Source organism: Corvus brachyrhynchos, unplaced genomic scaffold (genome assembly GCF_000691975.1).
Source record: "Corvus brachyrhynchos isolate BGI_N302 unplaced genomic scaffold, ASM69197v1 scaffold72, whole genome shotgun sequence".
Lineage (NCBI taxonomy): Eukaryota > Metazoa > Chordata > Aves > Passeriformes > Corvidae > Corvus > Corvus brachyrhynchos.
Window position 1 is genome coordinate 891,395 of NW_008236763.1, and position 13,616 is coordinate 905,010.

At 53.7% G+C, this 13,616-nt stretch overlaps 1 protein-coding gene across 1 annotated transcript in view; it reads right to left on the reverse strand.

Moving 5' to 3' along the window:
* Positions 1–13,616, reverse strand: part of ANKS1A (ankyrin repeat and sterile alpha motif domain containing 1A) — a 56,567-nt gene that overhangs the window by 6,904 nt on the left and 36,047 nt on the right. Inside the window, 5 exon segments of the mRNA XM_017727206.1 lie at position 1; positions 3–32; positions 154–306; positions 662–760; positions 11,951–12,057. The exon segment at position 1 is cut by the window's left edge and continues 80 nt beyond it. Coding sequence (XP_017582695.1) covers position 1; positions 3–32; positions 154–306; positions 662–760; positions 11,951–12,057 — 390 coding nt within the window.

Genomic DNA, 13,616 nt, shown 5'->3' on the forward strand with positions numbered 1-13,616 from the left:
CTGCCATCTCCCAGAAGGTTCACGTTCAGCACCTGCAGGGAGAGACCATGGTCACCATGGGCACAGAGCTGCTCTGAGAGATTTGTGGCAAGTGCTGGCCCCAGGGAACGGGGCAGGATCTCGCTGCCCCGGCAGGAGAGAGGCGACACTCACGTTTACTATCTCAAGCTCCCAGAGGTTTTTCACAGTGTCAATAGAGCTGTAGCCACTCGAGAGGAAGGACTGGATGTAATCCTGCAGCCCCAGGGAGTCGAGCCATGCAGGAACTGAGGGCTGGCTATTCCCATCACAGCCCAGGGGTTTCAACTGTGAAAGCACAAGGAAGGTGTTAAAAGCTGCAGGAGCTGGGATCCCAAGGGATATGGGGTCAAAGAAAATCAGTTTACAGGCCATGGCCATCTCCACTAGCCAGTAACAAAATCACTGTATAAACAAAGAATGTGCTTGGTATCAAGACTGCCAGGAGGAACAGTCCCAGCATGGAGCTACCACCATCCACATAGCCTGGAAGATCAATATACTCCTCCTCCTCCCTGCTATTCCCCAAACCCTTCCCAGAGCCCCTGAGATTCCTCCATGGCCAGAGATGCAAGGACTGGCTTTTGTTTCCCCTGTGTTCCCAGCCATGCTTGGCAATGTCCCATCATCAGCTGGTGCTGACCTTCGGGAGGGAGCGAGCAGCCTGGAGCAGCTTCCGGCGGTGCTGCGGGTCACCGATCCCGATATCCCGAAGGTCCTGGTCTTCCATGACATTACAGCCCTGTGGGGACAGCAGGGAGCGACATGGGAGCAGGGGACAACAGGAGCCACATCAGGCGTGTGAATGGACATCACACAGTTATGGCACCCTCTGACTCGACCTCCAGCATGTCCTGGCAGCAGGAGGAGGAAGACAACAATGATAAGGAAGGCTTCCAAGGCTGGGAGCTCTGCCCCATGTACCGACCTCGGGCACAGAGAGGGCTGACACGAGCAGAGCTGCAGCACACGGAGCACTGCTCCCCCTTCCCACTCCCAGCCTTTAGCCCTGGGGCATGGCTTACAGCCACATCCCGTGGGATGCACACACAGAGGCTTTAAACATCCTGTAACAGTGCCCAGGCAAACCCCAGCCCCCTCCACGTCCGAGCAGGGGCTCTGGGTTCTGCTCAGTCTCCCTCCACGGCCACAGAGAAACCTGCACTGCTTTCCCTGGCAGCCCAGGAAGGTCAGGTGTCTCCTCTGGCTCCAGGCAGGGGCAGAGATGCTCCAGTCACCCCACACTGTGCTGTTAAAACCCATTTTCTGCCCCCTTCCCCCTGCAGAGCAGAAGCACACGGACTCTACCCCCCTTTAAAAGCCTCTGTCACAACCTGCTTCCCTGCTGTCCTACCTGGGCAGAGCTCAGCAGGACACGTTTCCCCTCGCCTGGCAGAGCCACGCTGCTGTGTGACTGAAGGCTTCAGCTCGAGCCCGGACCCCCTTCCCAGCCCTGCCTCCCTCTGCTCCCCGGGGAGTCCCAGCAGAAGGTGTGCGCCGACAGCGCTTCACTGTTCCACATTCTGGTTTTATAAGAGAAACCCAATTAAGGCCGGCTGCAGGGAAGGTGAGGGCAGGTGAGATTGCCAGGCACCCTACAAAAAGGGCAGCAAGGGTTTCCTACATCTTCCCATCCACAGTTTCGTGGGATTTCAGCATATGTGCTTTGCTGAATGCTACCTGCTTTAAATGCAGCAAGCTGCCCCGGAGCAGCCACCCCCCGAGCGTGTCCTTGCTCCCGGCCACGCCAGCAGCTGCTCTGCTCCTGCCAAGCAGCATCACTGCCACCTCCCTGGCAGGGGGGGCGACAACAGAGCAGGATGGCACACAGCTCTCCACCCGGGAGCTGCTCTTCCCTCGGCCACAGAGGAGTGTTCAGGGAAACAGGGAATTAACACCAGAGATAAGAGATGCCCAGAGATCTCTCTGCCACGTGGGAGAGCTGCCCTGCAGCCCACACTACAGTCATTTAGCAAACAGCAGTGGCAAACAGCAGTGGGTGGCAGGAGGCACAGCTCTCACCACCCCCTGACGGGGCTCCTCTGCCTCCCCCTCCCTCAGCAGGTCAGATCCCACACACGATTCCTGGAGAGCTGGGAGGGGACAGGAGAGCAGAGCCTGAGCTGACAGCCACGGGCACAAAGGCATTTATTTGTCTGAGAGTTGTTTAAACAGCAGAAAGAGCTGGGACTAAATGGCTCTGCAGCCCATGAGGGGGGTTCATTCTGTGTTTTCCCAAAGGCCAGTTCACAGACTGTGCCAGTTGGGGCCATTGCGCTGGGAAGAGCTACTGCCACTGCCCCAGTGTGCCTGTGGACACCAGATCATGGCCAGACCCATCTCCCCTGCACCCCACGGCCTGTGAGCGAGGCCAAGGGACACCAGGGGCTCACCTGAGTGGTGACACTGCACACCATGAGCCGTGTGAGGATGGAACCACATCACGTGAACTGTTCTGTGCACCCCTCAACTGCACAAAATCAGGGAGTAAGAAGAGGCAGGTTGCTGCTGAAGGCTCCAGGCTGCCCATTTGGTGCACAAGCAGCAGCTCCCTTTGGATTGGGAACAAACCCCCTGTGATTAACACAAGGAGCTGCTGCTGCCAGGGCAGTGACCTCTGGCTGGTGGGCAGCAGCATCCCACCAGAAAGATGGAAACATCCCCTCCCCTTTCTTGTTCACAAATTTTAAGCCAAAGAGCCACATTTAATGTGCATTCCTGTAACAGCAGGAGATTGTGTGCTCAGCTCCGGGGAGGAGGGAAGGGATTAATGCGGATTAACTCCCCTGACAGACACCTCAGCTGGCAGGAACGCAGCCTGTGTGCGAGGAATTCATCTCCCAGAGAGAGATGGCTTCAAAAGAGCTTTTTGAAATGGACAAAGAGGGCCAGAGCAAGTGATGGGATTTCTCTCATAGGTTTGCAAAGCAAAGTATTACTGCCCCGTGTGGGGGAGGAACAGGGAGGGACTGAAGTGCCCACAGCACGTTATTGTCACAGCTTGAAACCTGCAGTTCCCAATGCCTGGGCCTGCTCTGCTCCCTTGACCTACCCATCTTGGTGCTTTGTGGCTCCATCTCCCTGCAGAGAGCCAGGGCTGAAGCTGGGGGAGTGCAGGGAAGATGCTGGCAAGGGCAGAGCTCACAGCCAGTCCTTCCCTTCGTGCCACTCTGACAGCAGGAACAGTCGGCAGCCAAATGAGCTGTGACAATGGCGATGTGTAATTTTCATGTATAAAACTAAACAAGCCTGCTGATCCTATTTACATTTTCACTCATGCTCACTTTCCAGTGTTGAGCCCTTTTTGGTGCTAATCCCCTTTGGCACGGCCGTGGTCCCACATGAGCAGCACAGGGCTGGTGGCTCTTGCTCTCCCACAGGGCACCAGTGTCAGCTCCAAGGCAGGGCAATAGGTGTTCTCTCACCTTTGGCATCTCAAATTCAAAGAAAATTGCTTGCTATGTAGCAAGGATACAAGGTAGTTAAATACTGTGAAGCCTACAGCTTTCTCCTGCTCTCCTTATTTTTATGTGTCACATTAAATTCCCTTGGTGCCAGTCCGTATTCTCTGGGTACCTAACAAGGATAGACAAAGCGTAGCAGCTCTGAACAAATCATTCCAGCCCCTGGTGCACGAGAAATGTCCTTCAAACCCATTTGGATTTCATCTCCCACAGAAAACAATAATCTGCCACTAAAAAAGAGAATTAAATACAAAGACACTGGAGATCTTTTAACCTTTGCCAGCCACACAGAGGAGCCAGACTTTAAACCTGTCTGCACCCAACACGGCCTCAGACAAGAGCCAAGGGGCAGAGCTGCTCTGCGTGGGCCACTGCTGCTCTTTGGTTTTACCCAAATGTTCCCTTTGGTGCTGGCCACAGGTCAGCAGATGCCACCTCCCAGTGCCCCTCTGAGGGCACAGAGCAGCCCCAGCTCCCACCAGCCCCTCCCCAGGTTCTCTGAGGACGGGCTCAGTGGGGAGACCAGAGCTCAGGGATGTGCTCTGCCATCAGCCCAGTCCTCCAGGAGCCTCCAGAAGCAGCCTCAGAGATGCCAATTAGAATCACAAAGATGTTCCCAAGATGTGCCTCCAATTTTATTCCTTGTGACAAGTGCTTCTACCTTGCACGTTCCTCCTGGGTGCCCTCTGGGGCTGAGCAGAATGAGGGAGGCTCAGGGCTGGCCCAGACCAGAGCTCTCACTGTCACCCACACTTTGGGGCAGTGAGGGACACCCATCAGCTCCTTCATCCCAACACCTCACCATGTGCTGTGTCAGGAACCAGCCCCCACCTGGGCTCAGCCAGGGAAGGGACAGGGGCTGAAATGCATTACCTGGGGCAGAACTCCTCTGCTCCACTGGCAACTCAAAGAGCTGAACCATCAGCCCAGGCAGACACCTGAAATTGAGTAGGGTGAATCTGTCCCGAGTCCCAGCTGGCACAGACTGGCTGCCAGGCCGTCAGAGGCGCCTTCATCCCCCAACCTGGCCTTCAGCTCCCTCTGAGCCAGAGTCCCCTCCATGGAGAGGCACAAATACACACCACCATGAGGGACACTCCTGACCCCTGTCTCTGCCCTGCACATCACCCTGAGGGAGGGCAGGGATCTACCAGTGACCTGTGTCCTCACTGGCAGCCCTGTAGGATGCCGGTGCAGTCAACCTGCCTGCAGAGACAGGAGTTCTTGGAAAAAGGGTTGGCTTTGGTTCACACCTCACTGCCTGCACTGTAGTTAAACAGCCCATGAGGCTCCAGGTTCTCAGTAAAGGAAAACACAGAGTCAGAGGTTACCTGGCAGAAGGCAGCGTCCCCTCCTGCTACCGAGGTGACCCCAAAGTGAGTGAGCTGAAGGCAGCACTGCCAAAATCTGCCAGATTCCTCCTCCAGCAGGACACTCTGCAGGCACTTAACTACCCAATTTTCAGATGCTGCTTCCTCCTCAGAGCCTGGCGTCTGTCCACGCTCTCGTTCCAGCTAAGGAAGGGCCTGAGGCACCGAGTGCTCCGTGCAGGACGCGCGGCCGGGCCGGCAGCGGATGGACCCCGACGCCAACGCTGCTGTGAGCACACCCTGCACGGGGAGGACAGGGACCAGGATGGGTCTGCTATCAAAAGCAACAGATGCAAAACCCAAACACAGCGTTCCCAGACTCTGAAGGCTCCTGCAGACATCCCAAGCAGAGAGACAGCTGAAGGCTCTCTGTGCATACAAAATGCATACAAAGCTCTTTTTCTTTTTCCCCCCAGTGCATTCGAGACAATTTGCATCTTGTCGTGGATTCTGCTGTCACTGCTATTGCTCTGCTTTTGGCAGCCTGGATATGGGAGATGGAGACATGTCCAGCTCACCACAGACCCTGAGTGACAGCCTCACAGCTGGGCCCTGCACACCCAGATCTCAGAGCAGGAGAAACCCACTTGGTCATACAAATCTGTGTTTGTAATCGGCCTCGTGATTGGTGGAGCTTGGTGCCTTCCCTTCAAGGCACCTGCAGTCTGGGGTACTTGAGTGGAAAGCAGGGAAAAGGATCTGCTTGGCCACAGGGACGATGATGAAGCCCCAACTCTTCAAAGAGCATCAATGGGGAAAGGGGCTCATGCACAAAACCCTACAATAAATCTGAGATTAGCACGCAGTCACTTCATTTTTGTTTAATTTTCTTGCCCATGCAGACTGGCAGCATGACAATGGCAACAGAGGGAATTGGTCATGGTTGTCAAATTCAAGCAATTTTATTGAGAGAAAAAAAATTAACTGCAATTTTAATGGCTTTTTTAATGTTTATGGGGCCTGGAGCTACTAATGAATCAAATATAAGTATCCTCTAAATTGCCAGTTCTGGTCCACCCACTTTGCTCCTCAAAATCCACTCCAACCTCTCTGCTCCCCGTGGAGTCCATTCCTATTATCCAGGGAACTTTGGCACAGCTCTGCCATGTTTCCCAAGATCCTCAAACTTCCTTCAACCCCAGAGCCCTGCATGCCTCTGCTCTCACCATTCCCTTCCAGAGAAAACCCTAACACCCCTACCATGGTGGATAAAGCACAATCTCACTGGGGAGATGTCAAACAGAATTCACTTAATTGAATGAACCGATTCCCACTCAGGGGCTTGGCAGAGACCCTCACCCCAGAGTCCAACTCCACTCTGAGGGGCTCATCCAGTGCTGCACAGTCAGTCTGGGGACCCTGGCACGTGTTCCCAGGGGCTGGCAGCAGTGACCAAACCCAGAAACAGCCACCCAGAGCTTCTGCCCAGCTGAGGAGAGCTCGCTCCAGTTCCAGCCTGACACAGCCCAGGCATGAGCTACACAGGGCTCACCCGAGTCTGCACTAAAATCCCTGCACCAGCTGTGATCAGGCCAGGTTCTCACTCTGTTTCAACAAGAGCAGATGCAGTAAAACCCTGTCAGTGGTCTCTGGTGGGACCCCATTCCTCACAGATCATTCCTGGGTGCAAACTGCTACCAGAATGTGTCAGTGCAGTTTTCCCCAAATGGCTACTATAAAATGAGAAGTTCTATATGAAAATAGAAAAAAGCTCTGGGGCAGACACATTTCCCAGAGCATGTCCAAAGCCTGGCTGCTCTGCCCAGGGGACCAGCAGCTGCACGCCCAGCTGGGCCGTTCGGAGCTGGATCAGGCAGAGCTGAGTGACTGAGGACACAGGAGATGCCAGTGCTCCAGCAGGGCAGGTACCAGGTGAGAAGGAGGATTGTGCAGATGTCACCCACACCCAAACCCCAGGATCTGCAGAGCAAAGGAGACCTGGCTTTGTTCACATCCCGTCAGATGTGGGAAGGCACGAGAGGTGCCGAGCTCAGCTCACACATCCAGCCAAGGTGAGCCAACCTGAGCCAAGGCCTCAGCTCCACATTTATCCTCTTTTTGCCTGCATGCACAGAGAGGAAAAGGGGAAGGAAAGGCTGTTCCATTAGCAAACACCACTGCAGGCTAATCTAACATGGCCCTGAATTGCATTTAATCAAATTAATGTCACTACCCTGAATTATTTGCGAACACCCCGTTCTTCAACCACCATCATTTTTCTACCACTTCTCCCCAATTATAAAAAAATAAATAAAACCCCCCAGAGTTGCCCAGGGCACTACATGCAGAGAACAGATTTCCCTTTCTGACGCTGTCTCATTGAATCAGCATTAGCTGCTTTCCACACACTCCATGGGAATCCAGGCTTGAACAATAAAAAAAAGCCATAAAAAATGGTTTATGTTCTTTTTTACCTGCTCATTTGTGAATCAAAATATCTTTGAACTGAATAAAAAGTTCAGCTCCAGAACACTGGTACAACTGCCAGAGCACGCAGGGTTTGCCCTTCTCAGATGTCAGCCCAGAGGAAGCTGTGGGGGCAGCAGCAAGATCCCGCCCTCCGGGGGAAGGGGAAAGCTTTTGCAAGCATCTCACACACATTTATAGGATCTGTGGGATCACAAGACACCGTGTGAGGGAACAGGTAATGGCATTTCCTTCCCCACTTCTGTGGAGGAATTCCACCATCAATTATTGCAATTCCTTCTCATTAGGGTGGCCACGTCCTTGCCCTCCCCAGACAGGCAAAGTCCAGCCTGCTGTTTCCCTGGGTTAATCCCTGTTTGCTGCAGGGACCAGGAATGCACTGGGCATCCCAAAATCCATTTCCTATGGACTTCCCAAAGTGGACATCTGCAGCAAATGCACTAGTGAGCACAGAAGACACGATGGGGCCAAGCTCCAGGAGCAGCAGAATCCCTCTTGGCCCATATTCCTGGGACATTCTTCCTGCTCTCCCAGCTCCCCGGCTCATTACCCGCCAAGGACAATTAAGTCCATTTATTGTGCACTTTTCTGGATGACACTTCTCACTCACTGCTGCAGTGTTGTGACCTTTCATTTCCCTCCTCTGGTGAGGGATGAGGCAATGAGGCTCCTGGAACTCGGCGCACGCCACGGGGCCTCGTTCCTCCACGTGGGAGGCAGCAGTGCTGCTCCTCCTGGGTGGTGGGGTGGGCATTCCCGGTTCACTGGAGCTGTTCACATTTGGCAGGCAGCGCTGCTGAGGGTTTTATCCTACTTGCAGAGCTGTATTTTCGCTCAGTCAAGGACAGCACAGCCACTGCCAGCAGCTTCGCCTCAGTTGTGTTCACCCACCGCACAAATAAACTTTCCCCTCTGATGGAGCAATCCCAGCGGGCTGCAGAGCAGAGAAGGAGGACTGGAAGCACTATCTCCACTTGAGCTGTTCCTAAGCCCAGCTGCCTGCACAGGCTGCTGCCCAGTTCCAGCTCCATATGAAAAGCAGCGGCTGAGTGTCCCAGTCCGACTGCCCCGTGGCAGTGGTGCTGGCCATGAAGGTCACTAAGTGGCAACGCCGAGGGTGAGGGAAAGAAGCTGCTGTCTTGGGCAATGGGGTTTGTGCTCGCGAGTGGCAGAATAACAGGGAACGCCTCTTCCCTGCCTTGTCCATAAACACAGTGGGGCTACTGTAGGCAACGTGAAGGGAGTAGAAGAATTTCTGCAGAAGCAGAGATGGGGCCCAATACGTAGATGTGGGAAGAAAACTCAGTGTTTTAGAAAGCCAAGCTACCTAAATCCTTCCCTTTCTTCCCTCAACCAAGCCAAAAAATTACACAATCCAAGATCCGTGTAGACCTTGGTCCCTTCCCAGGAACACGTACATGGATGAGGGCGCTCCAATGTCACGTCACATCCATGTCTCAATAATCCTGTTGACTTATGCCAGTGATACCCACCCCTGAGTGAAGCCAATGCTTGATCAAGATCAACTTTGTCCCAGATGCAGAGCTAGAATTCCCAGGAGCACAGAGGAGGCTCCAGAGCACCTTTCCCTTCCACAGCACAGCCTGAGAGACACTCGTGGCTCCCACTGTCACCTGCAGGAGCTGTGGGTCCCCTGTGCCCCTCTCAGCTGTTGGTCAGCAGAGCCCGAGAGGAGCAGGACCCTCATCCCCTCCCTGCTCTCACTCCAGGTGCAGCCTGTCCAGTGAGGCGGCCGGCACGTGGCTGGAGCACAGCTAATCCCCTAATCCCCTATTCCTGGAGTTCTGAAAATAACGGAATTATTATTTTTGGAAACAACACATGTTTCTGCCTTCCTATATTAACATTTAATTAAGAAGCCAAATATATTTACAGAGCACTTTTCAAACTCTCTTTACACACGGTGTGCTTGTGAATCATTTCCCTACCTGGGGGTAAAGGCTCTTGTGACATGGGGCACGGATTAGCACAGGAGCCAGCTGAAAATACCCAGGGAATCAAGAATTCCTGAAACCAGACCTGGCTGCAGTACAGGCCACCAGAGCACCAGCAAGCCCGGCACAACCAGTTTCTGTCTCTTACAACCCTGTCCCACCCCCAGGGCAGACAGGGCACTTTAAACCCTGTTTCTCCAGTGAAGAACAGCACCAAGCACCCCGGCGCCTGCACACACCAGCTCTCACAGGTCCCTGCTGCAGTGACCTGAAAGCTCCTTGCTACACTGTTCTTAACCCTCCTCCGAGTTACAATCTACTACAGGCTGTGTATGGTCCTCCGTAATTAAAGGGCTCTTTTAGGACACTGCCCTGCTCTGCAGCTGCACTGTCCCTGCACAGCGAACGCTTTCCTCCTGCAAAGCTCCTGGTTTGCCCCCAAAAGGCACCTGCGGATCCCAGAGCAAAGGGAGCATCCTGGCACACCAGAACACCCCGCAGCTCTCTGAGCAGGGAGCAGTGCAATGCAAAATCCTGCACAGAAAAAAAAGTGTTTTCGTATCAAAGGACTCCAATTTCCTAGGTTGGACTACTAAAACTTAATTAACCTCATAACCCACCTGGTGATTTGCAAACCATTACCTGGCGTTCTTTGAACCTTGAAATACTGAACACAGCGAGGCCCCAAGAGGGACTAATCCCTTCATAGAAACTGTTTAACTCCAGGAAAGTAACACACTTAGTTTGGAATATTCTCCCTTAGAGACTGGAAGGGGCAGCCTATAAAGCAATGGTTGTGCAAAGAAGAGGACTGGGCAGCCCAACCCTCAGAGCTCAGCATCCTGAGCCCCTGCTCTGCCCAGCCTGAGTGTTCACAGCAGTTTTAATAATTCATCCAAGAACATCAAAAACACCACTAGAACCAAATTAACTACTTGTTCCTCACTTGTGCTCTATCTGAAGGTTTTGCTCCCCCAACACCAGAAGCTGAAGGCAAGGAACACCTCAGAGGAAAAGATTTTAAATAATTCAACTTTCCTGCTGGGCTCATGTATTTGTTTAGAGTTCTCAGGGCTGGGATGAATGGATTTAAAGCCAGGGTTCGCCAGGGTCAACTCCCTAGGAAAAGAGATAAGCAGCAAAATGGAAATCAGCTGGGGTTTGCAGGAAATCTTTGTGAAATTATTTGACCTTTTAAATTTGAGAGGAATGAGCAAATGAGTGTCCCATCCCCTGAATCCAGGGGGAGCAGCACTGGGAGCAGCCACCCAGCACTGGACAGGGAAGAAAAACATCCAGCCATGAAGAGAGCAAATCCTACCACGTACCCAACACCACCACACAAAGGGGACACACAGAGGAACCTTTGCTACTGGAGTTCTGAGCTAAATGAGAGAGGGCCCCTGGCCAGGCAAGGGAATGGTGTTTTATCTGCAACTGCTGGGTGAGAGCAGCCACCGACCCCACAGTGACCACAGATCCATCAGCAGGGGATCCCAAGAGGATCTACAAGGTTATTTCATTTGAATTTGTTGTACCATCTCCAAACAGCACACACAGGGATGCTGAACCCTCCCCCATCCCTGGCCAAGAGTCTGCTGGGGTTTGGGACTGGCCGGGTGGGACACGGAGTGAAAACCACAGCAAACCCCAGCTCTGGGGGGGAGTGTTGGCTCTGCCAGGTGAAGGGAAGGCAAACGGCCCGGCTGCCTGCTGTGGAGACCAGGAGGAACAGCTGGAGAGATCCAACAACATTTATCCTCCTGGCCAGGTCATTTTTTAAAGTATAATTACACCCTGCCTTCACGTAGCCCAACAGATGCTGCTCAGGTGTGCGCTTCCTCGAGCCTCCATCCATGACCTTTCCCAGCTTCCTGTCTCTCTCCAGCTGTCCCCTGTATCCTCCCCACCATCACTGGCCACTGTGTGTTCCAAACCCCCTCACCCAGCTCACACCCTCCTGGTGTCACCTCTCTGCACTGTCCCCAGCACCAGAGATGTCCCCGCTCCCGTTCCAAGGCAGGATGCTGCATTAGCCAAAATGATTTTTCCAAAGGTTTACAACTATTTTTTATTATTTACCAAACTTGGAGCCCACATTCAAAGGCATTTCTTTAAGCCATGCAGGGAGAACCCCTCCTGCAGCACCAAGATTTTGTCTTTGCAGTTGATCATTCCACACGAATTCTCAGAATTTTACACCGTGCAGCTTTAAGTTTCTAGACACTGGTTATCAAAACCCCTCAACGCTGAGCATTACCATGTCGTCATCATTAGGTTTCAGAGCCAACAGTGTCAATGCAATTAGGTACAGCTCATTAACATACTGCCTGCATGCTCTGAGCAAGTACAGTTCCAACAAGAGGTCTGCTGCCTCCTTCACAGCTCAGAGCACAGACTGCTCAAGGGTTCCGTCAAAACACCAGCGAATTTCAGTTCCCATTTCTGGAGTACATTGGATAGTAAAGATTTAGGGAGCAGATGAAATAAAATTTTCTATCAAAATCATAGTGAAAAAACCAGTAACACCCGAATTAAATGCAAAGACCCAACACAACCTTCATCTGTTCCTTCTGTCCAACCATCTACACCCCCCAAGACCATCGTGCCGGGCAGCAGAACTTGGCTCTGCCCGGCGCCCACATGGGGCATCGGTAACACAGGAAGCTTTGGCCAACCCATTCCTCAGAGCCCGGGGTCCCTGGAGGGCACTCACCAGGAAGCGGACATCGTCGAAGCCGTTCAGGAGCAGCTTGCTCTCGTACTGCTGCAGGCCGATGGACTCCAGCCACTCCCCGACGCTCTGCTCCAGCATCCGCGAACCTGACGAGAGAGGAATCGGCAGCCGCTTGAACAGAGAGAAACCGTTCAGGCGGTAGCAGCGGCACTCTGAGGAGGACAGATGGCATTGCCACATCATAGTCATTACCATAAAGAAACTCAAAAAATTATGCTCAGAGTACAACAAATCAGCGGGCAGACAATTCCTCTTGTGTGCACAGAGCATGGACAACAAGCTCGCAGTGCCTCCACGGGCTCCGGGTGCAAATCTGTACCGCAGTTCACACTCAGAAAAGAAACTCCTCGCCCGGGAAAAGGTTCAGAGGTGCTGCTGGGGCGCTGATTTCACAGGCACTGCTGTCAGGGCTCACGGGTTCCTCACCAGGCGAGCACATGAAGCCCAACCCCACGGGGATGCGGATCCACTCCTTGGCTCAGCGGAAGGGGGCGGGAGGAGAGCAGCAAACTTCCACCCGAGGCATTCCCAGGCAGTCGCAGGTGCGAGGGAAGGGAGCGGAGCTGTGCCAGTCCTCTCATCTGCGCACCTCTGTACACAGCCCCAGCTCAGCGGGGAGCACGGAGCAGCCTGAGAGAAAACAGCTTCATGCAGCCGAGCCAGCTCGGACCCGGCGGACGCTCGGGAAAGCAGCAGGAGTCCAGGCAGAGCGGCTGTCCGCGGGAAGACACGCAAGACAAAGGAAGCACAGACTGCAGCAGTGGAGAGGAGAGGCTCCTGCTCTTCCTCCCCAGCAGTCCCGAGAGAAGCAAACCATGGCAGGGGCTTCGTCTCGCCGTTACCGTGTTACGTGGACCCCAAGCACGTCCAGCAGCCCTGGCTCTGTCATTCTACCAGCGATCCAGTCACTTGGCATTCCAGCACACTGCCCGGACCTCTTGGCATTCCAGCACGCTGGCCCCAGAGAGCCCAGCCCCACCACTGCACCGTGTGACAGCAGAGCCAGGACGGTTCTCACCCAACACTGCTGGTCCTGCCAGGTGTTGGGCACACACCTGGATTTGCCCTTCCTTCATTTTCTCCGGCCGAGCGCAGCCACCGCATCGAGCCCCTCGCTCTGACAGGGAGCAGCTCTGCAGGAAGGAGGCATTTCAGTTCCCTGCTTCCAAGCCACGGCAAAAGGCAAAAAGCAAATGCAAGCACACCCTCTCCTCTTCCTGCAGCAGCTCAAGTCCGAGCCATGCCCTGGCACCTCCCCTCAGCCTCTGATAAAGGAGATTCCTCCCAACACCTACGGGAGCCCTGGCAGATGAGGTCTCCCTTCCCTCACCCCTGGGATGAGCCCAGTGACTTGTTACTCTTCTCTAGTAAAGCTCTAGACCTTAAGTATGACCAAAAAAAAGTTCAGAGATCTCCTTTACATCAGGGCATTTGTTATGCAAGACAGTCAGATTTGCAGGCTCCCTGGCACGTCTGTTTCCAGCATGGATGCAAAGAAAAGGATGATCAGGAGACTCCCGTTTGCTTCCTTTGAACCTTTGGGTCAGCTGAAGCAGTTTGGTACCTTCCAGCCATCCCTCCCCACTGTGCTGCAATGGCTGCACACACAGAGCTCACGGTGTCACCTGCAGATTCCAGGGGTAAT